General features: G+C 50.9%; 1 protein-coding gene across 2 annotated transcripts in view; it reads left to right on the top strand.

Annotated features, from left to right (window-relative positions):
* SREBF2 (sterol regulatory element binding transcription factor 2) overlaps positions 1–17,785 on the top strand; it is a 66,769-nt gene extending 48,984 nt beyond the window's left edge. For both annotated transcript variants that reach the window (XM_036251022.1, XM_036251021.1), the window contains exons 12-19: positions 4,840–5,008; positions 7,368–7,485; positions 8,279–8,388; positions 10,477–10,609; positions 13,877–14,045; positions 15,161–15,346; positions 16,840–16,951; positions 17,442–17,785. In XM_036251022.1, the coding sequence (XP_036106915.1) occupies positions 4,840–5,008; positions 7,368–7,485; positions 8,279–8,388; positions 10,477–10,609; positions 13,877–14,045; positions 15,161–15,346; positions 16,840–16,951; positions 17,442–17,662 (1,218 nt within the window). In that variant the 3' untranslated portion in view covers positions 17,663–17,785. The remainder of the gene's footprint in view (positions 1–4,839; positions 5,009–7,367; positions 7,486–8,278; positions 8,389–10,476; positions 10,610–13,876; positions 14,046–15,160; positions 15,347–16,839; positions 16,952–17,441) is intronic.
* Positions 17,786–21,538: the final 3,753 nt, after the last annotated feature.

The following is a 21,538-nucleotide window of genomic DNA, read 5'->3' as shown; positions in this document are numbered from 1 at the left end:
TAGAAAAGTACGCAGATCATAAATATATACAGTATATAGTTTAGTGACTTCACAAATTACACACTCATATATATAATCAGCAGACAGAGCAAGAAACAGAACACAGACAATACCCCAGAACCCTCCCTTGGCCTCCCTTGCAGTCAACAAACTGCCTGTCCCCCTGGCTCTCCAGCCAGAATAACCAAGGTCCTGATCACCTCAGCCGTGTGTCCTCTATTGACACTCTATACATGGAGTCATAGATTATGTTCTGTTGTGTGTCTGGATGCTTCTTAGTGTCATGTGTAATTTCATTCATGTTGTATGTGGTTGTGGATTGGCCATTCTCATTGCTTTATAGTATTCCACCGTAGGACTAGACCCTTATAGATGGACTTTTGAGTTGTTTCCTGGTTTTGCTTATTGTGACTAGTGAGTGCTGCTGTGAATGTCCCTGTTCATCTCTCAGTGAGCATGTGACTGCATCTCTAGGAATGGCATTGCTGGGTCAGAGGTTCAGCTTTAGTAGATGGTGCCTAACAGTTTTCCAAAGTAGTTGTACTGACTCCCACTCTACCAGCAGTATCCAGTTGTTCTTCATCCTCACCAAACACATGACAGCCCTTCTGCTGGTATCTCATTGTGGTTTTCATTTTTATTTCCCAGGTGATCAATGATGTTGAGCACTTTTTCATTGGCCATTTAGATGATATGTTGGCTATTTGGGTAGTCTCTTTTGTGAAAACCCTAGTCAAGCCTTTTTCCTATTTTTTATTTGGGGAGTCTGACTTTTTATGGATCTGAGGAGATCTTTGTCATCTGGCTGTAATCTGGCTGTGGTTCTTTGTTGGATATGTGCATTGTGTATGTCTTCTCCCACTCTATGGCTTGCCTATTCTCTCAGTGGTGTCGACTGATGAGCACAAGTTCTTAATGTTCATGAAATCCAGATTATTAGTCTTTTCTTCACAGTTAGGCTTTTTATGTCCTATTTAATCAATCTTTGTCCAATCTCAAAGTCCTGAAGATAGTCTCCTGTATTATCTGCTAGATGCTTTATTTTATACTTTTCACACAGAGGCCCTTATTCACCTGGAATTGATTATTGTGTGAATTGGAGGTAGGGGTGCAAGATCTACTTTTTTTCCACATGGATGTGTCCTTGCCTCAGATCTCTTATTAAAATGACTGTCCTTTCCCTCTGCACCGAGGCCCCTTTTTCCTAAATCAAATGCTCCTGTGTGATGGGTCTGCTTCTGGACACTAGTGTGTTCCAGTGCCCTCACACCACACACCCATAGTGGCCAAGCCTTGTTATATATCTTGGTATCTGGAAGTGTCAGTCCTCTAGCTTAAGTGACTAGTGTTTGCTCTTCACCTTCCCATATAAATTTTGGGATCATCTCATCATCCCAAAAACCCCACTGGGGGTTTCCATTGTTCTTATTGCTAAGACACAACTGTCCTTTAAAGGGAATTAGAGAGCCCATTTGTGGGAGATATGTGTGGCAGCTGAGGATCGGGAAGATGGTTCCCTTGAAACTGCCCCTGCCCATGAGCCCCTGCCTCCCAGAAAATATTTAGTATGTCTGACTAGCAGTGAACAGTTTGATGTGTCTTTCCTCAGAATGTTCTTCCTGCACATGCTAATATATATATGTGTGTATATACACACACACACACACATGATCATAAACAGAAACCCTGTTTTGCCTCTTGATTTTTTTCAACCTAACAGTAAGTCTTGGGCCTCCTTCTTTGTCACCTTGTTACTCCAGCATGTGTTTGTACCATTGTTGGTGTAGCCAGTTCCTACTAATGTTACAAACAGTGCCGCAAGGAGTGTCCTTTCAGTCTTCACCCACTTCAGGTGAAAACTCTAGAAAGTGGTGGTGCTGGGTCAGAGGGTGTAAATATTAGAACAGCAATGGTATTGACATTTTGTAATTTTTTCAGGAAGGTGGGGAAAGGAGAGGACCTGACCTCTAGGACAGTTAATTGCCCCTTTCATCTGCTTGCTTCTCTTGGGAAGGGACAGATTAAGAGACCCAGACAATAATTTCTTTCTTTTTTTTTTTTTTTTTATCCTCACCCGAGGACATTTTTCCATTTTTTGTTCAGGTAGAGTGGGAGGGAGAGAGGAACAGAGAGAGAGAGAGAAACATCGATGTGAAAGGAACACATCGAGTGGCCGCCACCCGCACAACCGACCAGGGCCGGGGACAAACCGCAACCGAGGTACGCGCCCTTAGCGGGAACCGAACCCGGGTCTCTCAGGACCGCAGGCCGACGCTCCAACCGCTGAACCAAACCGGCCAGGGCCAGACAATAATTTCTTAAAGAGGAAGGAGCTTTTAATTCAGTTGAATATATTTAGCTAGCAAATGAGTCAGGTTTGGGGGCAAGCAGAGGCCTCTGAAAATGGTTTAGGCCTGAGGTTCCCTGTCTTTCTCAGTTCGGCACCCTTTGTGTCTCAGTGATTTTTTTCATGTTTTGTCTGAGCTAAAAGAATATCGTAATAATATTTATGTCTTAACAATTTAGTAGCTATTAAAAAATAATACACAAAATTGAAAGGAGAAATTTTTTATTGTTAACCATAATTACTAATGGGATGTGTGTGTCTTTGGGCACCACACACTTTCTCAGACTTCACAAACAGATTGGACACCACCACCTTCATTTTCACACAGTACTTGCTTTTTATTACGACATCCTCCAAAAAGTCAGCTTCATAAAGATGTAACATCATCCAAAGGAAGGTCGTGTGATCTTGCACTGTGACTGAACTACCTCTATCTAGTAGTTTACATGGTGTCCGACTCATGTTGAGTATTGCTGTATTTACCTTAAAAATGTAACATCCAGTTCAACATACACACCAATTATTATGTGTACTATTATGTGTGCTATAGTGTCCAACAAATTAAATTTTAGCCAGATTATCTCAGAAACATATACAATCTGGACAGGGAGAAAGTCCTTTTGCCTTCTCGGTAAAAGGATTAGAGAAGCGGGAGAAAATAAAGGCTGGCAATAAACTGTGCCAGCCACTCATTAACATTGACTTACTCATTTCATTGTTACAATCATGCCATGAGTTCACTGTGGTGCTTTACGGCACCTTGGCCCCTAGGCCCCTAGGCCCCTATTTGAAAACCATAAGGTCACAGTCGAGTTGGGACTGGCTCCCAAGATCTAAACAGTTCTGAGTCTCCTGCTTCAGCTGCTGGATTTGGCAATTAGCAGGTGAGTTATAGGGGAGAGGGCTCCCAGGCCCCAGCCTGGGTGAATTCTGGTGTCCATAAAATTTAGGGAAATTATCATCGGATGATAATGCCAAGAAAATTAAATGAGCAGCAGAAGTTATTTTCTCATTTTCTCTTCTGGAAGCCATACTATGGATGACTATTGCCCAGGATTTATATTTCTTATTAATTCAAACCACTAAACTCAAACTTCTCCATCATCCCCAACGGAGATTTGTTATAACAAAGGGTTTTTTTAAATTCTTTTTAAAGAATTCAGCTTTAAAATGTATTTTGACTTAATGACTTTCTAAATGGCTTCTCTGAGTTCCTCTTCCAATACTACCCAAACAGGCTTTGTTTCTGTTTCTGTTGGTGGGTGATTTTGGGCCATTGTCCCCAGTTTCCCCTGGAGCGGCCATCAGGCAGGTGCTCTCAGGGGAGAGTTTGAGAGAATTGGAGAGTTTCCAGCTGTTAGAAGGTTCTCTGACTTCAGAGGCCCTAGCATTGCCACTGGCCCACCCCCAGCCTACATTCGGAGCCTGGCAGCTGCTCTAAGCAGCCATACCAAGTTTGAATTCAGTAAGTGCTCTCTTGAGGGTCAAGGGAAGGTATGGGATCCCTTTGCATTTGCTCTCCAGGGCCTTTTTTCAGGTATGGTATGAGTGCCATGGTAACATTCGGTGTCTGTAGAGCAGTTGGTCATTTTTTTTGAATTCAGGCGCTGTCTCCAGACTCCCACAGAGAGAAGCAGTGTTATTGGTCCATGTTCCTTAAGTGATGCTTTGGCAGTGCTATTTCTGACCCTGGCATTCAAGTCTTCTGAAGCCGTTAACGTTAGCTGATGGCTGCTTAGAGCCCAGTAAAGGTCAGAACCATCCGACTGAACCAAACCAGGAGACAGCTCCCCTTATGGTAGAGACCAGGGTAGCAGTGTGACAGTCTGGGTCTGTGGGCCTGGCCCAGTCTCTCTGCTGGGCTCCTGAGCTCCCTGTGCCTTGTGCTCCCTCCATCCCCTATCCTTCTTTGCTCATTCAGGTTGGTCTTCATCAGGTGGGTCTATGGGATTTAGAATAAAGATACCTTCACTCAAAAAACCGGCCAGTGTTGCTCAGTGGTTGAGTGTTAATCCATGCACCAAGAGGTCGATGGTTCGATTCCTAGTCAGGGTACATGCCCAGGTTGTTGGCCAAATCCCCAGCAGGGGGCATGCAGGAGGCAGCCAATAGATGTTCTCTCATCAGTGTTTCTATCTCCCTTCCTCTCTCTAAAAATCAATAAAGAAAAAAGAAAAAATACAGAATTTCTGAAAGCATGAACAGACAGCATTATCTCTGTAGTTCTCATTCCTGGAGCCCTGAAGTCATGTTATCTTGCAGGCAGAGGAGGGGCCCAAGAGACTGGGGTGCTGGCTCTTTGAAATACCCAGCAAAGAGGCTTTCAAAGTTTTTCTTGGTCTTTTCTCGCAGGCCAGACTCTGGGCCACTTGCCCTAGTTTCAGTGGTGGCATTTACTTTCAGGTACATGAGAGTCCCAGCCCTCCCGTTGATTTTTCCCTGACCTGCTGCCATCCTGGTGTCACCTGTGGTCCTTGTCCTTGTCCTTCCAGAGCTACTTCCTCAGTCGAGCCCAGAATCTGTGTGGCCCTGAGCGCAGTGCTGTCCCTGACTCATTGCGCTGGCTCTGCCACCCCCTTGGTCAGAAGTTTTTCATGGAGCGGAGCTGGTCAGTGAAGTCGGCTGCCAAGGAGAGTCTGTACTGTTCCCAGAGGAACCCAGGTAAGAAACCCCTGCATCCATGGCGAACTGGAAAAAGATATGAGAACCTCCAGGATGTCAGGGTGTCTGCATCCCAGACACATGGAAATACAGGATATCCCTGTCTTGCTTTTTCCAAAGCTTAGGGAGGTCATGAGCCTGGTCAGCAGCTAAGCTGGGTTTGCAACTTGCCTCTCTCTGACAGTCAAAGCCCATGCTCCTTACATCAGTCAGACTGTATTTTTGCCCTTGTTCTGGGTGCTTTGGAGACATAAGGGATGTGGCTGTTCCCTGGCCCAGGTCCCACTGGAAAGCAGACAGACATATACGGAGCAGTCAGGGAACAATAGGCGACAGGCAGTCATCAAGTGCTCAGAGTGGTGGCAGGGACAGGGCTCCAGGCGTCGGGAAGAGATGCCTTCTTATTGTCCCTGGCATTTGACAGTGATTAGAGTTGACCTCCTCGGCCTCATAGTGGTAGAGGCTGGACGGGTTGACACAGATTTGAGTAGCCAGTGGCTTTCTGCTCTCTGTGCTGTTCCCCTCTCTACACTGGTATCTGGGAAGAGTGGGGCATGTTCCACAGACACAGTGTATGTGTGTCAAACATTTTAAGTTTATTTTCATTATTTTTTTAATTGATTTTTAGAGAGAGAAGAAGAGAGGAAGGGAGAGGGAAAGATAGATAAAGACATCAATGAGAGATGCATGGGTCAGTGCTCAACAATTGGGCCATACCAGCCAGGCTCCACTATCCTTCTTAAAAAATACTTTTAGCCCTGGCCTGTTTGGCTCAGCGGTTGGAGCATCGGCCTATGAACCAGAGAGTCCCGGATTCCGTTCCTGCTAAGGGCACGTACCTCGGTTGCATTTTGTCCCCACTCCAATTGGGGTCATATGGGTGGCAACCAGTTGATGTGTCTCTCACATTAATGTTTCTCTCTCTATCTTCTCCCCTCTCTTTCCTGCTCTATCTGAAGATAAATGCAAAAAAGACCCAAAAAAACTTTAGCCCTGGCTGGTTTGGCTCAGTAGAGCGTCAGCCCGTGGACCAAAGAGTCTCGGGTTCTATTCTGTTCAAAGGCATATACCTTGGTTGCAGCCCAGTCCCTGGCCCTGGTCGAGGTTGTGCGGGAGGCAACCAGTCGATGTGTCAGTCTTGCATTGATGTCTCTCTCTCTCTCTCTCTCTCTCTCTCTCTCTCTCCCTCCCTCCGCCCCCCCCCCCCCCCCATCCACTCTATCTGAAGATAAATGGAAAAATATCCTCGGGTGAGGATTTAAAAAAAACAATAACTTTATTGCTCAATATAAGAATTGTGTACAGTTTCCTGGCTGGTATGCTTTAACCACTGAGCATCAGCCATGCACCAAAGAGTAACAGATTCAATTCCCAGTCAAGGGCACGTACCTGGGTTGTAGATTTGATCCCTGGCCTTAGAGCACATACAGGAGCCAACAGTCCATGTGTCTCTCACATCATATCGATGTTTCTCTCTCTCTTCCTCCTTCCCTTTCTCCCACCCTTCACTCTCTCTAGAAATCAGTGGAAAAAAATATCCTCAGGTGAGGATTAACCAAAAAAAAAAAATGGTGTACAGCACCAAAAAGTAAGGATGAAAGCAAAAGCCAACCTTAATTTCTCAGCCCCTCTCCACTGTTTGCTTTGTCCACACCTAGTCTTTCACTGGCTTTCTTACCTCTTGCAGGCTCTGGTTCGAGTCTTGTCACCCGGAATGTGTTCAAAGTGTCCTGCCTCCTTGTTCTTGTCAGATTTAAGCCCGCACATATGTGCATGTGAGGGGAGGGAAGGGGCTGGTGACACCCTGCTTTGGGCCTGCCGGCAGGGAACTTAATGGTGTCAGTCAGTTACTGCAAGGCCCCTCGTTTATTAATCAGCTCTGCCAAACCACTGCTGGCCACAAGTCCCGTGACAAGGCTTTAGAAACAGGAACAGAGTCTTCTCATGTCAAGGCAGCAGCCGCCTCCTTTTCCTCCTTGGCTGGTTGTCCTCCTGAGCCACAGGGAGAAGAGCTAGTAGACTCTGAGACTTAGGGGAGCCATCTGCCTTCCCATTTTCTGTTTTCTGACAAGGCTTGCAGCCACCACCTCACAGCCTCCAGCCTTGAACAGAAGTGCTGAGCTCAGTGCCAAGACACCATGCATACATGCACACGCACACACGCATACAATCTGTCCACAATCATGCATGGTCTTGGGCTCTGCACTCCGAGGCTGATCGCTCTCTATCCCCAACCCCAACTTTTATGGATAGGATAGCTATTTCTTGGGTTCCCCTCCTCACCCTTTATTTTCTATGACAAAATGGGTTTATAGGTACAAATCCATTTAACCCTTCTCCTGGACTTACTTTTCTTTAGCTGACCCCATCGCCCAGGTCCACCAGGCCTTCTGCAAGAACTTGCTGGAGCGAGCTGTGGAGTCCTTGGTGAAACCTCAGGCCAAGAAGAAGGCTGGAGACCAGGAAGAAGAGAGCTGGTAATGTCCGCAGGATGTTTGCCTTGACCATCTGTCTGGGGCGTTCTCCAGGGCAGCTGTGAGGCCCGAGCTCCTAGAGGGAAACAGGCCCTAGTGTAGGGTCTGCAGGAAATGGAATTATTCCTTTGTATTTATTCCTCCAACTTGACTTCTGCCCTTTTTTCCCAGACTGAGTAACTTTCCCCCTTTTGTCCCTTTTTTTACCTATCCCTTTAGCAAATGGAGTCAGTTCCAGGAGCAGGTTAGGGATTTGATTTCCTTGGGGTGGGGAGGAATGGCCTGTTAAGGGGATAGGAATGGAATATGGAGAGTTCACTTCTGACCCAGGCATCTTGGAAACCCAGACTTTCACTGACTGTGCCAACAATTCTTATTCTTGCATAGTTAATAAGCACCGTCTTTTCTTCAGGGGTAAGACTACTCTTGTACAAGGCCCAGGTCCTGACAGGAGTGCACCTGAGTGGGAAGGGGAAGGCATTTCTGCCCAGGAGATCTGAAAAGTTCTGGGAGATGACATTTGAATTGGGCTGTGAGGGGAAGAGTCATGTTTCAGGGCCAGGAATGAAAGAGAAAGCCTGGCCCTGCAGAGGGAAGAGTGTCAGTAACAGAAAGAAGGAAGGCCTGTGGAGAGAGTAAATGGCATAGCGGGCAGAGCTCAGGTATGCCTGGCATGGTGGAGGAGAAAGGCCAGAAATGAGCATTGGGTCTCAGAGCTGGAGGACTGAACAGGCAGGCTACGAGTGTGATCCTTGTGTTCCTTTTGATGTACATGGGATTTTTCTCTTCTTTTTAGTGAATTCACCAGTGCTCTAGAGTACCTGAAATTGCTTAATTCTTTTGTGGACTCTGTGGGGATTGTGACCCCACCCTTCTTCAGCAGCTCCGTGCTCAAGTCAGCCCTTGGTAAGCATCTTGCAGGGTGGCTTCCCAGGCCCAGGTTGCTTGACCCCTCTTTCATAGCCCCTTTTTCCTAGGACTCCCAGCTAATTGTGAGTACACACTCAGGAATCTTCAGGATCTGAGACTTGTACCTGCAGCTCCCCCAAAGCTCTAACCCACAATTCTCCCTGCTAGGCAGCATTCTGGGGTCAGGAAATAATGATTCTCCTAGAAGTGGATAAGCAAGTAAATGTCTTCTCTAGGTCTTAGCCATTAGGACAGGTCAGCAACCTTCCCAAACACCCAGAACAGGTAGCAAGTGGCCAAGGCACCAGGGGCTGGTTGGGACACTCACTTTTCAGACACATAGTTCCTCTACCCCACCACAGGCTTCCCTTGGGTCTGACCCTTTCTGATGAAGAGACCTTTCATCTGAGCATCTGTACTGCTCCGGCTATTCATGGCCTTGGGTGACACAACGCAGTCTGTCGACTGAATTTGTACCAGGATATTCTTTGCTTCTGTCCCTAAAATGCCATCAGGGTGATGGCACGTCAGCTGCCACCTCTCAGGCTTCTGAGGCTGCTGGGAGAAAGGGGGTGTCGTGCTCCCTTCTAGTCAATCTCCCTAGGAAGAGAAGGATCCCAGAAAACCGCCCCATCGCAACCACTGACTTCGTGGCTTGTCTTTATTTCCAAGTTAAGAACATGCACTTAGGCCTTTTATTTTACACGTCCATTCCATTGGCATCTTGAGATCACTGGTGTCATAAATTTGCATCTGAGAAAACTAAGCCTCAGAGAGGAAAAGACTTAAAAGATTCTAACATGAGACTTGTTCCTATGGATACCTTTGAAATACCATTTGTTATGGCCACTGGACATTCAAATTGTTTCCAGCTCTTATAGATAATGTTATATTTTTGTTAAACTACTTTTCTTAATTTTAGGCCAATTTATTTGTAATAAATTGGCCAAAATGGGCTTATCTGGTTATTAGGAGTGAACATATTTTTTAAATGTGTTTTCATTGATTTCAGATAAAGGAAGGGAGAGGGAGAGAGAAACATCAATGAGAGAGAACCATTGATTGGCTGCCTCCTGCACACCCCCTACTGGGGATCGAGCCTGCAACCCAGGCATGTGCCCTGACCAGGAATCGAACCCAGTGACTCCTGATGCATGGGACGATGTTCAACCAACTGAGCCATACTGGCTGGGCAGGAGTGAACATTTTTAAGGCTCTCAGTACATATTAACCTGAAGTTTTTGGTGATGCTTCCACCAGAATGTGTGAGGGCAGCCCTGACTGGTATTGCTTAGTTGGGCGTCACCCCATGCACCAAGAGGTCTCTAGTTTGATTATTATTCAAAGCATATACCTGGGTTTCGGGCTCGAGTCCCAGTAGGAGGCATGCAGGAGGAAGCCAATCAGTGTTTCTCTCTTCCACTTCCTTTTTCTAAAATCAATAAAAACATATTTTTTTTTTTTGTACAGATAGAGTGGGAGGGAGAGAGAGTGAGAAACATCGACGTGAAGGGACACATCAAGTGGCTGTCACCCGCACAACCAACCAGGGCCGGGGACAAACTGCAACCGAGGCACGTGTCCTTAGCGGGAACCGAACCCGGGTCTCTCCGGACCGCAGGCCGACGCTCTAACCGCTGAGCCAAACTGGCCAGGGCAAAACATATTTTTATTAAAAAATTTTTTTTCTTTATTGATTTTAGAGAGAGAGGAAGGCAGAGGGAGAAGGAGATAGCAACATTGATGAGAGAGAACATTGGCCGCCTCCTGCATGCCTCCCCACTGGGGATTTGGCCCACAACCTGGGCATGTGTTCTGACTGGGAATCAAACTGGCAACCTCTTGGTGCATGGGTCGATGCTCAACCACTGAGCCACACTGGCTGGGCAATAAGAACATATTTTTAAAAAAGAGAACGAGGAAGGAAGGAAGGAAAAAATGTGTGAGGGCAACAGAGGCCCCTGGCCCATTGCCAGAAGGTAAAGATGTCACGCTACATGGGGACTGGGTGCTGCCAGTGGTCTGAGTGCCAGAGGTCTGGTTTCTGTGGATGCTAAAGGGATGTTTGGTATCATTCCGCCCCAGGTCCAGACATCATCTGTCGTTGGTGGACATCTGCAATCACTATGGCCATCAGCTGGCTCCAGGGAGATGACGCGGCTGTGCGTGCTTATTTTACTGAAGTAGAGCGTGTCCCCAAGGCCCTGGAAGTGACTGAGTGAGTAAGCCTCCTTGACCACTTACTTAATTCTCTACAGGGGAATCCAAAATGCTGGGTGTGCCAGGCTCACGTGTCGGTGTAGCAGGAGGGAGCAGGTCTGGGTGGCCATCAGGGTGAAGGGTCAGGCAACCTGGGGACCAAATGATATATGGAGATAGTAAAAGGGAGGACAGGGGCACCATGGAGAAACTGAGCTTGGTAAGCACATCTGTCTGTGTGTGTCAGCTGTCTCAGCAGCTGTCAACGCTGTTTCTGGGGCCTCCTCCCACGGCCTCCATGGAGTCACAGGCTGACAGGGGAGTGTGGTGTGACTCCCAGCATCTTTAGAAGCTCATGGCGGAGCCAGTCAATGTGGTGGTGGCTCACGGCCAGCGGAGGGCTTATGAGGCTCCAAAGATCCTTTCAGCCTCCCTCTACCCCCATCAGCCTCCCCCGACCTCCATTAGCCTCCCCCTACCCCCATTATCCTCCTCCTACCCCTATCAGCCTCCCCCTATTTCCATCTGCCTCCCTCTACACCTATCAGCTTCCCTTTACCTGCCATCAGCCCTGTCACTCACAGGGCCTTTAGCATGAGCATAGCCAGAGTCTTTGACATCCCTCTTTGGGGGCTCATGCCTGTGGACATTTGGCCTGTAGTGATGGGCAGCCCCACTTGCTGACACCATGTCTGTTTCTGACTGGATGTGGGTGTCCAGTGACTGACAGGAAAGGCACAAAGTCCCCGAGGAAGTCCCTAAGAGCCGAAGCTGCATGCAGCACTTACTGTCAAGCAGACTGTTACCCAGTAAGGCTGGAGGGAGCTCAGGAAAGTGGGTATAGACAGGTTCCCTAACGTAGGTCTGACACCCTTGTTTCATTTAAGTAACCCTTTTTTTTTAATGCTCACCCAAGGATATTTTTTCTTTTCTTTTTTTTTTTTGTAATGGGAGGGAGGGAGGGAGAAACATAGATGTGAGAGAGGCACATCAATTGGTTGTCTTTCCACACGACCCCAACTGGGGTCAGGGATTAAACCCGCAGTTGAGGTACATACCCTTGATCAGGAATCAGATCTGTGACTCTTTGGTCCATGGGCCAATGCTCTAACCACTGAGAAAACCATCCACGGCTAAGTAACTCTTTTAAAAAATATATATGTTTTTATTGCTTTTTTAAAGAGAGGAAGGGAGAGAAAGATAGAAACATCGATGTAAGAGAGAGACATCGATCAGCTGCCTCCTGCAACCCCCTACTGGGGATCAAGCCTGCAACCCGGGCATGTGCCCTGACCAGGAATTGAACCGGGACCTCTCAGTCCATGGGACGATGCTCAATCCACTGAGCCACACCGGCCGGGCTAAGTAGCCCATTTTAATTTTTTAATTTATTTATTTTTAAGGATTTTTTTCTTTATTGATTTTCAGAGAGAGAGGAAGGGAGGGGGAGAAAGAGAAACATAGATGAGAGAGAACATTGACTGGCTGCCTCCTACATGCCCCCCACTGGGGATCAGACCCACAACCTGGGCATGTGCCCTGACTGGGAATCGAGCCAGAGACCTCTTGGTGCATGAGTCAACACTCAACCACTGAGCCACACCAGTTGGGCTAAGTAACCCATTTTTAAGCACCCCAATCAGTGAGCACCCGCCCTGCACTAAGCCCTGTATTAGCACTTCACCTTGTGTGTGTCTTTCAGCTGCATGCCTGAGGCTTGGCATATAAATTGTCTAAAGTCACTTCACTTCTAAGCAACAGAGCCCAGCTAAGACCCTCAGCAAGCATTTCTTCCCCCTGAATTCAGTTACTCTGGGGTCCTTTTGCTCTTCAGGGATGACGATGCTGTGGGAACCCTCTCCTAATCCAACCTTCACATCCTCTCCTCAGTTTGCTCTATGAAAAGACACTTTCTTGGGAGAGTTTAATACCAGCTTCTGGGGGAATAGCCTCTTAGAGAGCAGTACTAATAATGGGGCCAACGCTGTAACCATAGGCAGCAGCAGGTGGTATTGTGGCCACTCGATAGATGAGGAAATTGAAGCACAGATGGTTTGAATGACCATCTTCAGTAGCTTTTTAGTGGCAGTCCTGGTGGTTGAGCCTGGGTCTTTTCATCCCTTCCTCTTGGCCACCCGCCCCACTCTGGGGTCTCCTATACTGTCCAAGGTTCCATCATTCATTCAGCAAATACTTAGCTGAGGGCCTACTTAGTGCAGGCTGCATTTTGGGCTCTAGGAGGCAGCAGTGAGCAGGATAGCAAGTTAGGGTCATAAGCAAATAGGCGGTGACCCATCCTGCACAAGCACTCTCCTGTGAGGGATTGTTGCCATGGCTTCTGTGAAGCAGCCAGTGTATCTCTTTACATGGAGAGGTTCTGGGCCAGAGGCAGCTCAACCTTTGAGAGTTCATGCAGCTTCTGGTGAGGGAGGGAGGCCCATAAACCAAGAGCTGGTGTCGGGGGAGCAGAGGTTGGTACAAAGGGCCTGTCCCAGTGGGCAGCCAGTAGAGGCTCATAGGGGCAGGAAGTAGAGCTGGCAAGACAGAAGGTGGGCCAGAGGGGCCCAGCAGGTGGAATAAGTCTCAGATGAGTGGGAAAGGGTGAGAAAGGGTTTTCCAGATAAAAGGCACTCATGTTAGCAGAGGACAGGAGTGAGAAAGGGGCAGGGGATGTGTCTAATAGCCTGAGCCCAGAGCAGGGTCAGAGGCAGACAAGAGACAGACCATGACTAGTCTAGGAAGGGCCTTGTTTGGCCATGATTAACCCTGCAGCTTACTCTCCTTCCACTCCCCTCACCTCCTCCTCTCCAGCCTCGCTGACTTCTGGATATTCTCACATACGTCAGACACTCAGGGCTTTTGCACAGGCTTCTCCTCTATCTGGAACCCTCCTCCCTAGAAATCCACTCAGCTTGCTCCCCCAATTCCTTCAGGTCTCTGCTCAAATGTCATCTTTCCAGAGAGGACATCCTTGATCCTTATTTATCAGTGCCACCCTTTCCTCTGGTTGACCTTTCTTCATGGCCGTTGCATCACCCACCATTGTATATTCAGCATTTAACATGTTTACTATTCAACTCCCTCACTAGAAAATGAGTGCTTAAAGGATGTGCTGTAGGGGTGGGGAGCCCACCCTTGCTCAGGGCTGGCACTTCAGATCTGGAGCTGGGGACCTGGAACTACTGTGGTAGCATTTGAGTTGACAGATCCACGTGTCATGGCAGTTTAGAGTGTGGTGGTTACCTGTTCAGGCTCCTCATGTTACCTCCTTCCTCTCACTCCCCAGGAGCCCCCTGGTGAAGGCCGTCCTCCACACCTGCAGAGCCATGCATGCCTCGCTCCCTGGGAAGGCAGATGGACAGCAGAGTGCTTTCTGCCACTGTGAGAGGGCCAGCGGTCACCTGTGGAGCAGCCTCAATGTCAGTGGGGCCACCTGCGACACCACCCTCAACCACGTGAGTAGGGGCTTATCTGGCCCCTCTGGGAGGTGCCCAGCTGTGGTGAATAAGAATACTCTGACTTGCCTTGAGCTTACCCAGCCTGTGGGGCCTCCTTCTCCAAAACGTAGCCTGTTGGCCCAGGTGGGCTTCCTGTTTAGTCCTGGGGACAGGCGTGTTCCACCTGCACCTTTTCTAGACTTTGAGTTCCAGATCCCATTGGCCGGGGCTCTGGATTTGCTCCAGGCAGCTTGCACGACCCCCCAGGCTCCTGTAGGCCAGCTTTGGAGGGGGCCCTCACCCCTCATGCACACACACCCCAAGCAGACCGGCCGCATACTCCTAGCGAGCAGCTGTGGTGCATTGTAGTTGCATTGCATGTTCTGGCAGTACCTGTGCAATGTTTCCACAGTGCATCACGGAGGCTTGCCTGGCCCTCGAGAGACTTCCACCCTGGCCTTGTCGGAGGACACAGTTGGGTCCCAGGCATTGCCATCCTGGGAGAGGGGAGGGGAGGTGTGCACACAGCTGAAAGTGCTGCATCATCTGGGAGGAGCGTGGTTTCACTCCAGAAAGGGAGGGATGAGGTATGTCCTGGAGGGTCAGACTCTGAGCCTCTCACTGGGCTTTGGCCTGTGGTGGCCAGGCTGGCATTTCTGGCTAGAGGTTGCCAGTTGCCCAGGACGTTGGGATAAACCCAGGACAGCATACCAGCCCTACAGGACAGGCAGTGTGCAAATGGGCCCAAGACCAAAGGCCTGTGGGGGAGCCACATCTTACTTGTGCCTTTCATCTGCTGGTCTTCATGAGAGAACCAAACCGTCTCACCTGAATTTGGGGAATGAGAGAGGGGCTGCCAGCACCCTTGGGGCTATGTTCCTGGGTGGGAGAATGGGCCCAGAAGAGGGAGACCCCATCCAGCCTCACAGCTCTCAGAATCAGTCCCAGGCAACTGTCCCACCTAAAGGTGCTCCCCCCTCCTCACCTCTTAGAAGTGCCAGGTTTTGTTTAAGGTGGGGTGGCCTTGTGCTGGAGCTGCCGGGTTTGGGCCAGGGACAGCCTGGTAGGTGCTGGGATGCCTGCCCTAGCAATAGACCCGTCATCTGTCTCCTCCCCTGTGGCCCACCCCACAGGTGGTCCAGCTACTGATCTCTGACCTGCTACTGTCTCAGCGGACAGCACTCTGGCAAAAGCAGGCAGGAGCCAGCCAGGCCCTGGGTGAGACCTACCACGCTTCAGGTGCTGAGCTGGCTGGCTTCCAGCGGGACCTGGGCAGCCTGCGCAGGCTGGCACACAGTTTCTGCCCAGCCTACCACAAGGTGAGACCCAGCTAACTGGTGGAGGAGGGCAGATTGGAGGCCCCTCAGGGCCCAGCGCAGCAGTAACAGCAGCAGCCGCAGCAGCAGCACGGGGTCAAGGAGTTGGTTCTTGGAAGTCACCCAGCTGACCTGTCAAACACTGGGTTGGATGCCATGTGCCCTTTTGTTCTGTTCCTGTGGGTTGAGTACCTGCTGTGTGCCTGGCCCTGGAATGTGGTAGTGAGCAGGTCACGTGGGCCCCCAGACAGAGGGGCTGGCACCTCTACCAATCAAAGGCTGGGGCGGGGGCTCCTGGCCCCATCTGGAGTGGGGTGGGAAATACCCGAGGGAGCTCTTCTCTGGTTTTATTAGCTGGTGTCAGTGACAGAATCTCCTTAGAGCTGCATTTAATCTTTTTCCTGAGCTATGGGGAGCTGGGGTTCTGCTGCCTGGGTCTCTCCACGTAACGTCCCTTTGGCTATGGCCATGGGGTCTGACATAAGTCTCAGACCTCTCAGTTGTCTAATGGGATTACTGGGCTTCAATCATTTCCTTGTATGTTTTATTTTTAACTGCTGACTAGAGTAATATAATCTACATATATTTGCCTGGATTATTTTCAAAAACTTCAAGTGAGGAAGTCAGAATATTAGTGAGGGGGAAGGGCACAGAAAAGGAGAAGGTCTCTGAGTGAGGCTGCCCTCACCCAAGGGTGCTGTGGGACCCTCACAGAGTTACACTGTGACCACTGTGTGCAGCGGGCCAGGACAGACAGCAGACAAAACAATCATCAGAAAGCCACCCCTTCTGGAAAAAGGAAGTGTACCCCAAGGTTTGGTGGCCCCCTGGCCTGCTCTGGGCATGGCTGGCCTGAGGCCTCCCTTGAAGCCCTGTTTTCATCCAGCCCCAGCCATGCTAGAACCCTTCAGTGGCTCCCCACTGCCTCCTGGGTGGTGCTCAGGACCCTCCTGGCACTGAGACAGTGATATATAAAAGAGCCTTCAGATTGTACAAAATAAGAGACCTAGGCCTGGTCTTCCACCCCCAGCTCCTGACTCCTATTTACAGAACAGTTGCAGAGTTTCACCTGGGAACATTCTGGACTCTTCTTCTCTGAAGAAACAGGACTCTGGACCCCCTGGTACCTGCCCAGCTGTCCCCCCCGTCCCTGCCTCACCTGTCCTATTTTCAAACTCAGAGGCAGCCTCGGAGGGTTTGAGGCTTCGTCACTGGTAGCCGTTTGCCTTTCTCTCTCGTCTGGCTCGTGCCCCTGCCAGCTGGCCTGTGCTGTGGTCCTTGCTCCTGCCACTCTTCCAGGTTTCTGGCTTGTATCAGGTCAGAGTGAGGACAACAGGGGTTACTCTCAGGGTGAGCAAGGCAAGGTAGTATGAATAGAACGGGTGTCATTAGGTGGCAGATGAGATGCTGCAGGGAGTGGCACCTGTACCTACTGAGGCACAGACTGGAGAGGACCAGGGCTTCACTGTGTCTCCCCTGCACCTGCAACTCCCTAGGTGTTCCTGCATGAAGCCACCGTGCGCCTGATGGCAGGAGCCAGCCCCACCCGCACCCACCAGCTGCTGGAGCACAGCCTGCGGCGGCGCACTACTCAGAGCACCAAGCACGGTGAGTCCATTGGCACCCCAGCCCCAAGGCCTGGTGTGGGCCCTGCCTGAGCAGGGGCACCTGGCCAGCACTGACCTCAGCGGTGTTCTCAGAGGTGGTGTGAAAATGAGAAAAGCCCAAAGCTTGACTTGGTGGGGTTGCCTGGGAGGGTTCACAAAGGCACTGTTGGGTCGGGTTGTTTTGGTTCCAGCCTCAGGAATGGGGAGCGGAGGGCTGGGGATATTGTCCCAGTGCAGGAGCTGGAGTAGCAGCATGGGCCCTGGAGCCAGACTGCATGACTCCTTCTCAGTGCCTCCCCTCCTTGATAGCCGTATGATGCCAGCCAAGTTCGTCTCATCTCCCCTGTAAACTGGGGAGGGCACTGGGGCCCACCTTCCTCCGGCGGGTGTGAGGACTGAAGAAATGAGTCCACATTGAGCCCTCGGAGTAGCACCTGCATTCTGGCAGGCTCTCAGCGAGCAGTTCCCATACCTATCCCTCATTCCCACAGGAGAGGTGGACGCCTGGCCTGGCCAGCGAGAGCGGGCCACCGCCATCCTGCTGGCCTGCCGACACCTTCCCCTGTCCTTCCTCTCCTCCCCGGGCCAGCGGGCAGTGCTGCTGGCCGAGGCAGCTCGCACCCTGGAGAAGGTGGGTGACCGGCGCTCCTGCAACGACTGCCAGCAGATGATTGTCAAGCTGGGGGGTGGCACCGCCATCGCTGCCTCCTGACCACTGGGCCATGCCCACCTCGGCCCACCACTTTCCTGTCTTTCAGTCTCTCTCCTTCTTCTCTGTCTCTCAGTCTCTCTCCCTCCCCTCTATCTCTGTCTCTCTTTCTCCTCTCTCTCAATCTCCCACCCTCCTCTATCTCTCTGTCTCTTTCTTCTCTCTCTAGAAGCTGGGAGATGAGTCTTGTCTTCTGAGGTGTCACCTGCCAAGGCTTTTGGACTACCTCAGTCCAGTGGACCCCTGGGCAAAGCCCATTATAGCTGATATGGGTAGATGCTGATGGTCCAGGGCCCAGTGGGCCTGAGAGGAAAGACAGAGCGGGCAGGAATTGGGGAGGTACCCTGACTTGAAAGCAGCAGGGGGATCTCCGAGGCTACCCAGCCTGTCTCCAGCCCTTCCAAAATTCTTTCTCTGTATGTCTCTTCTCCCCTTTCCAGCTTCCTTGTTTTTTATCAGGCTTTTCCTGTGGGGGACATGGATCTCTGGGTACCAGAGCACTTCACCCTTGGCACTGTGCCCAGCATGCCCTCTTCCCCCTTTTTTATATGAATGTTTTTATATCAGTGTGCTTGGGTTTGCCGTGATGCAGTACTAAGTTGCTGTGGCATCTTTATTTCTCTCCCTGGGTCTGCGTCCCCTTCCCTGTGCCTGACAAAGCCAGTTCATTGTTTTCTCTATCACACAGGACAGCCAGGGAAGGAGGAGGGGAGCCCAGTCCCGGGGAGGCGATAGGGAGGCAGAGGGCGAGCCTGAGAATGGATGAAATAATGTCGGCATTCTTTTTTAATTTTTTAAAAAATAAATGGTATCTTACTTAATTGTCCTGTTCCTTCCCACTCCCACACCCCCTGGGATTTCGGCCCAAGCTCGGGGTAGGCCCAGGGACTGGGAGAGATGAAGCCACCCATTGGGACTGGGGACTGGGGTCTTCGGCGTGGGTTCTCAGTTCCCTCCCACCCAACTCCTACCTCTGTGCTCTGTTTTATCCCTAATTCTTGGCCTGAAAAAAAAGCCAGGGTGGTAGGGACTAGCCCCCAGTGACAAGCCCCATTTTGGGGTGGGCACCAGGAATGAGGCCTCCTGCCTCAACTTGGGTCCTAGGAGGAAAAGTGGTCCCACTTTTCTGGATTCCCTGGCTGGTGCCTCCTCTGAGGTTGTTTCTCCAGGGCCTGAGGACTGCTTGGCAACCCACAGCCTCCTGGGAGGCCGAGAGGGGACTGTTCTCCCTCCCTCCCTGAGCTTCTCATCCCCTCAGGCTGGGTAGGGTGGAGAGTGGCAGAGGCCCAGCACAGATTGGGGCATGCACACAGCAGGGGCTCCCCTGACAAGGAGTGCAGGTCAGAACAGTCAGCTTGGACCATGCCCATTTTCTCTCTCTTGGCCCTCCCCCTTCACTGTCATTGACGGCCCCTGGCCACTGGGTGAGCCAGCCCTGTGTCATGTGTATATACTGTGCCTTTCTCATTATTGTTTAGAGGTGGGAGGGGTTGGTTTTCCACTTAAAGGGGGGATACACCTATAGCAGCCTTGATGTGGAATCATTCACCATGTCCTGGATGTAGGTTATTCAATAAACACAGATTGGTACCACCCAGCATGAGGTGTATGAGGGTTTGTAGTGTGACCGCTTGGTGACTAGCCAGGTGGCTGTATGGCTTGGCCTCCAGTGGGCCAGGGATGAGGACAGCCCCTCCCTCTGTGCTTAGTGGCCCTGGAAGCTTTATTCGAATGGAGCTCCCTCCCCGACCCATGCACCTGGCCCCTTCCTTCCAGCACTGGCTGCTTGGCACAACTCCAGGGCTGGTTCAGGACCTGGTCACTGCATCCAGGACAAAGAGCTGGCAGTTTGGCTGACAGCAGCAGTTCTTTGGGATTTGGGGTGCTAAGCCCTTCTATGTTCACCCCTCTGAAATACATCCCTCCCTTATTGGATGGGCTGCCCCTCAGTTTCCCCATCCTCCCTAGAGGCAGTGAGCCTCTGATACTTAACTGGCCCACAAGTCAAATCTAAGTCCAACTCTTATAATTCCCAGCTGGGTCACCTTGGGTGGGATGTGGCCTCAGTCAGGACTTCCACATGCACAGAATGGGGATGACAATCCCTGCCTTTGGCTATAGTCCCCATAGGTTGGCTGGTTTGAGTGTGCCAGTTTATGGTAAGTGTCTTGTGAGGCTGGTGAGGAGCCAGACAGACCACAGGAGTGGTGGGGATGGTAGAGCTGGGCTGACGGGAGATAGAGTCCGGAGTGCCATGTGGTAATGAGCCTGGGGGCTGAAATTCACGGTCACCCAGCCTGGCTGAGAAATGGGCCCAGGCCCCTCAGCTCTCTTAGCCACTGCCTTCTCTGAAGGTCAGTCACAGCAGGCCATACTGTCCCAAGGGTAAGAGCAGTTAGGAGACGTCCAGCTGCAGGTGGTCCCTGTCCACAGTTAATAAAGCAGCATTTCCACTGGTGGCCTGGGCTGCACCTGGCCCTCTGGGATGGAGATCCAGGGCCCTTGGGACTTAGAAAGAGAAGAGAGGTAGAGACCACCTCCCCCAGCACCGCACAGCCAGGGCTTTCGTCACTAGGGTGGGTGATTGTGGGTGGCCAATGTGCTCAGGAATCTAATCCTTTTTTGTGAGTCTGGGCTGGCTACATGACTCAGTACCCACTCCACCTCCCCCAGCTCTACACAGCTGCAGGATAGGACCTGGAGCAACCCACCCCCACCCTGGGTTGAGAGTGTGAGGCTATCTCCCCAACAAGCCATTTGGACCCTCGCTGCAAGCAGGACCATGGACTCTAGGCTCTGCTCTGTCTTGGGGCTTCTGGGCCTTGGTTTCCTCAACAGCCATTACACAGAGGTGGACCATCCTGCAAGGAGAGAGCTGGTGGGTTTGAGGGCCTCAAGGCAGCCCACCCAGTGGGAGGAAGGTCTGAGACTGCCTATATCCTGGAAGGAGGAGTCCTCTCTACCAACACACATGTTCATAACCTTCCCTCCTCCAACTACCCACTGCCTGCCATTCCACCATCAGGGTTACAGTAGCGGCAGAATATGCAAGAGTCCTAAACTGGAGTCAGCTAAATTACCTTGGCAAGTTACTTAGGTGTCAGTTTTCTTTATTTGTAAAGCCACATACCCATGGGGCTTCTGTGAAGATTAAATGAAAGAAACAGCAACAAATGGTGGCCATTGTTATTAAAACAGTATACCATGCCTAGGGTACACGGGGAAAAGGCCCAAGTGGGTGGCATTGTTGAGGTCACACAACGAGGGTCACAGCCCAGCCCTCAACCTCCTTAATAGTACTTGTCACAGTCAGTGTACACAGGCTGCTGGCACTGCCCTGGTACCTGGAGCCTGCCTGGCAAGAAAGGGGAGAGCTGGCAGTGCCAAGCATGTATGGTGTTTGCACCCCTGTGGGGCACTGACTAGTCTCAGGGTCCAGCAGCACCATCCCCTTCTCCTCCACAGCAGCTACTGGGAGGAGGCTCTGCCATCCTGAGCAACCAGCTGTCCACCCGGCGGCCCATTGCCCACACCCATTAGGGGGTTGGCTCTGGGCCAAGTTGACCAAGTGGCCTGTAGGCCAGGGGCCGGCCCAGTGCCAGACTTTGTCAATGAGGATCAGCCTGGCTTAGCCAACTCAGGCTGTAGAGTGTGTGATCCACTGGAGAGGGTGCTCACCCACTCTCCATGGTGGGCATGGACCCTCCAGTCCTCTCACCTGTGCCCGAGCCTCAAGATGGCTAGGGCCTAACTGCTGCCCTCCCATAGGTCCACTGGTGTTGACGTTAAGCCTGGCATTCAGCCCTGACCATCCCCTCCAGCCGCTTCTTCCCGCATCGCATCCTAGAACACAACCGAGAGCCCTCAGGAACAGTCCTC

This window comes from Molossus molossus, unplaced genomic scaffold (assembly GCF_014108415.1).
Source record: "Molossus molossus isolate mMolMol1 unplaced genomic scaffold, mMolMol1.p scaffold_m16_p_10, whole genome shotgun sequence".
NCBI lineage: Eukaryota > Metazoa > Chordata > Mammalia > Chiroptera > Molossidae > Molossus > Molossus molossus.
The sequence above is the reverse complement of the archived record's forward strand: the minus strand, read 5'-3'. Positions and strand labels throughout refer to the sequence as shown.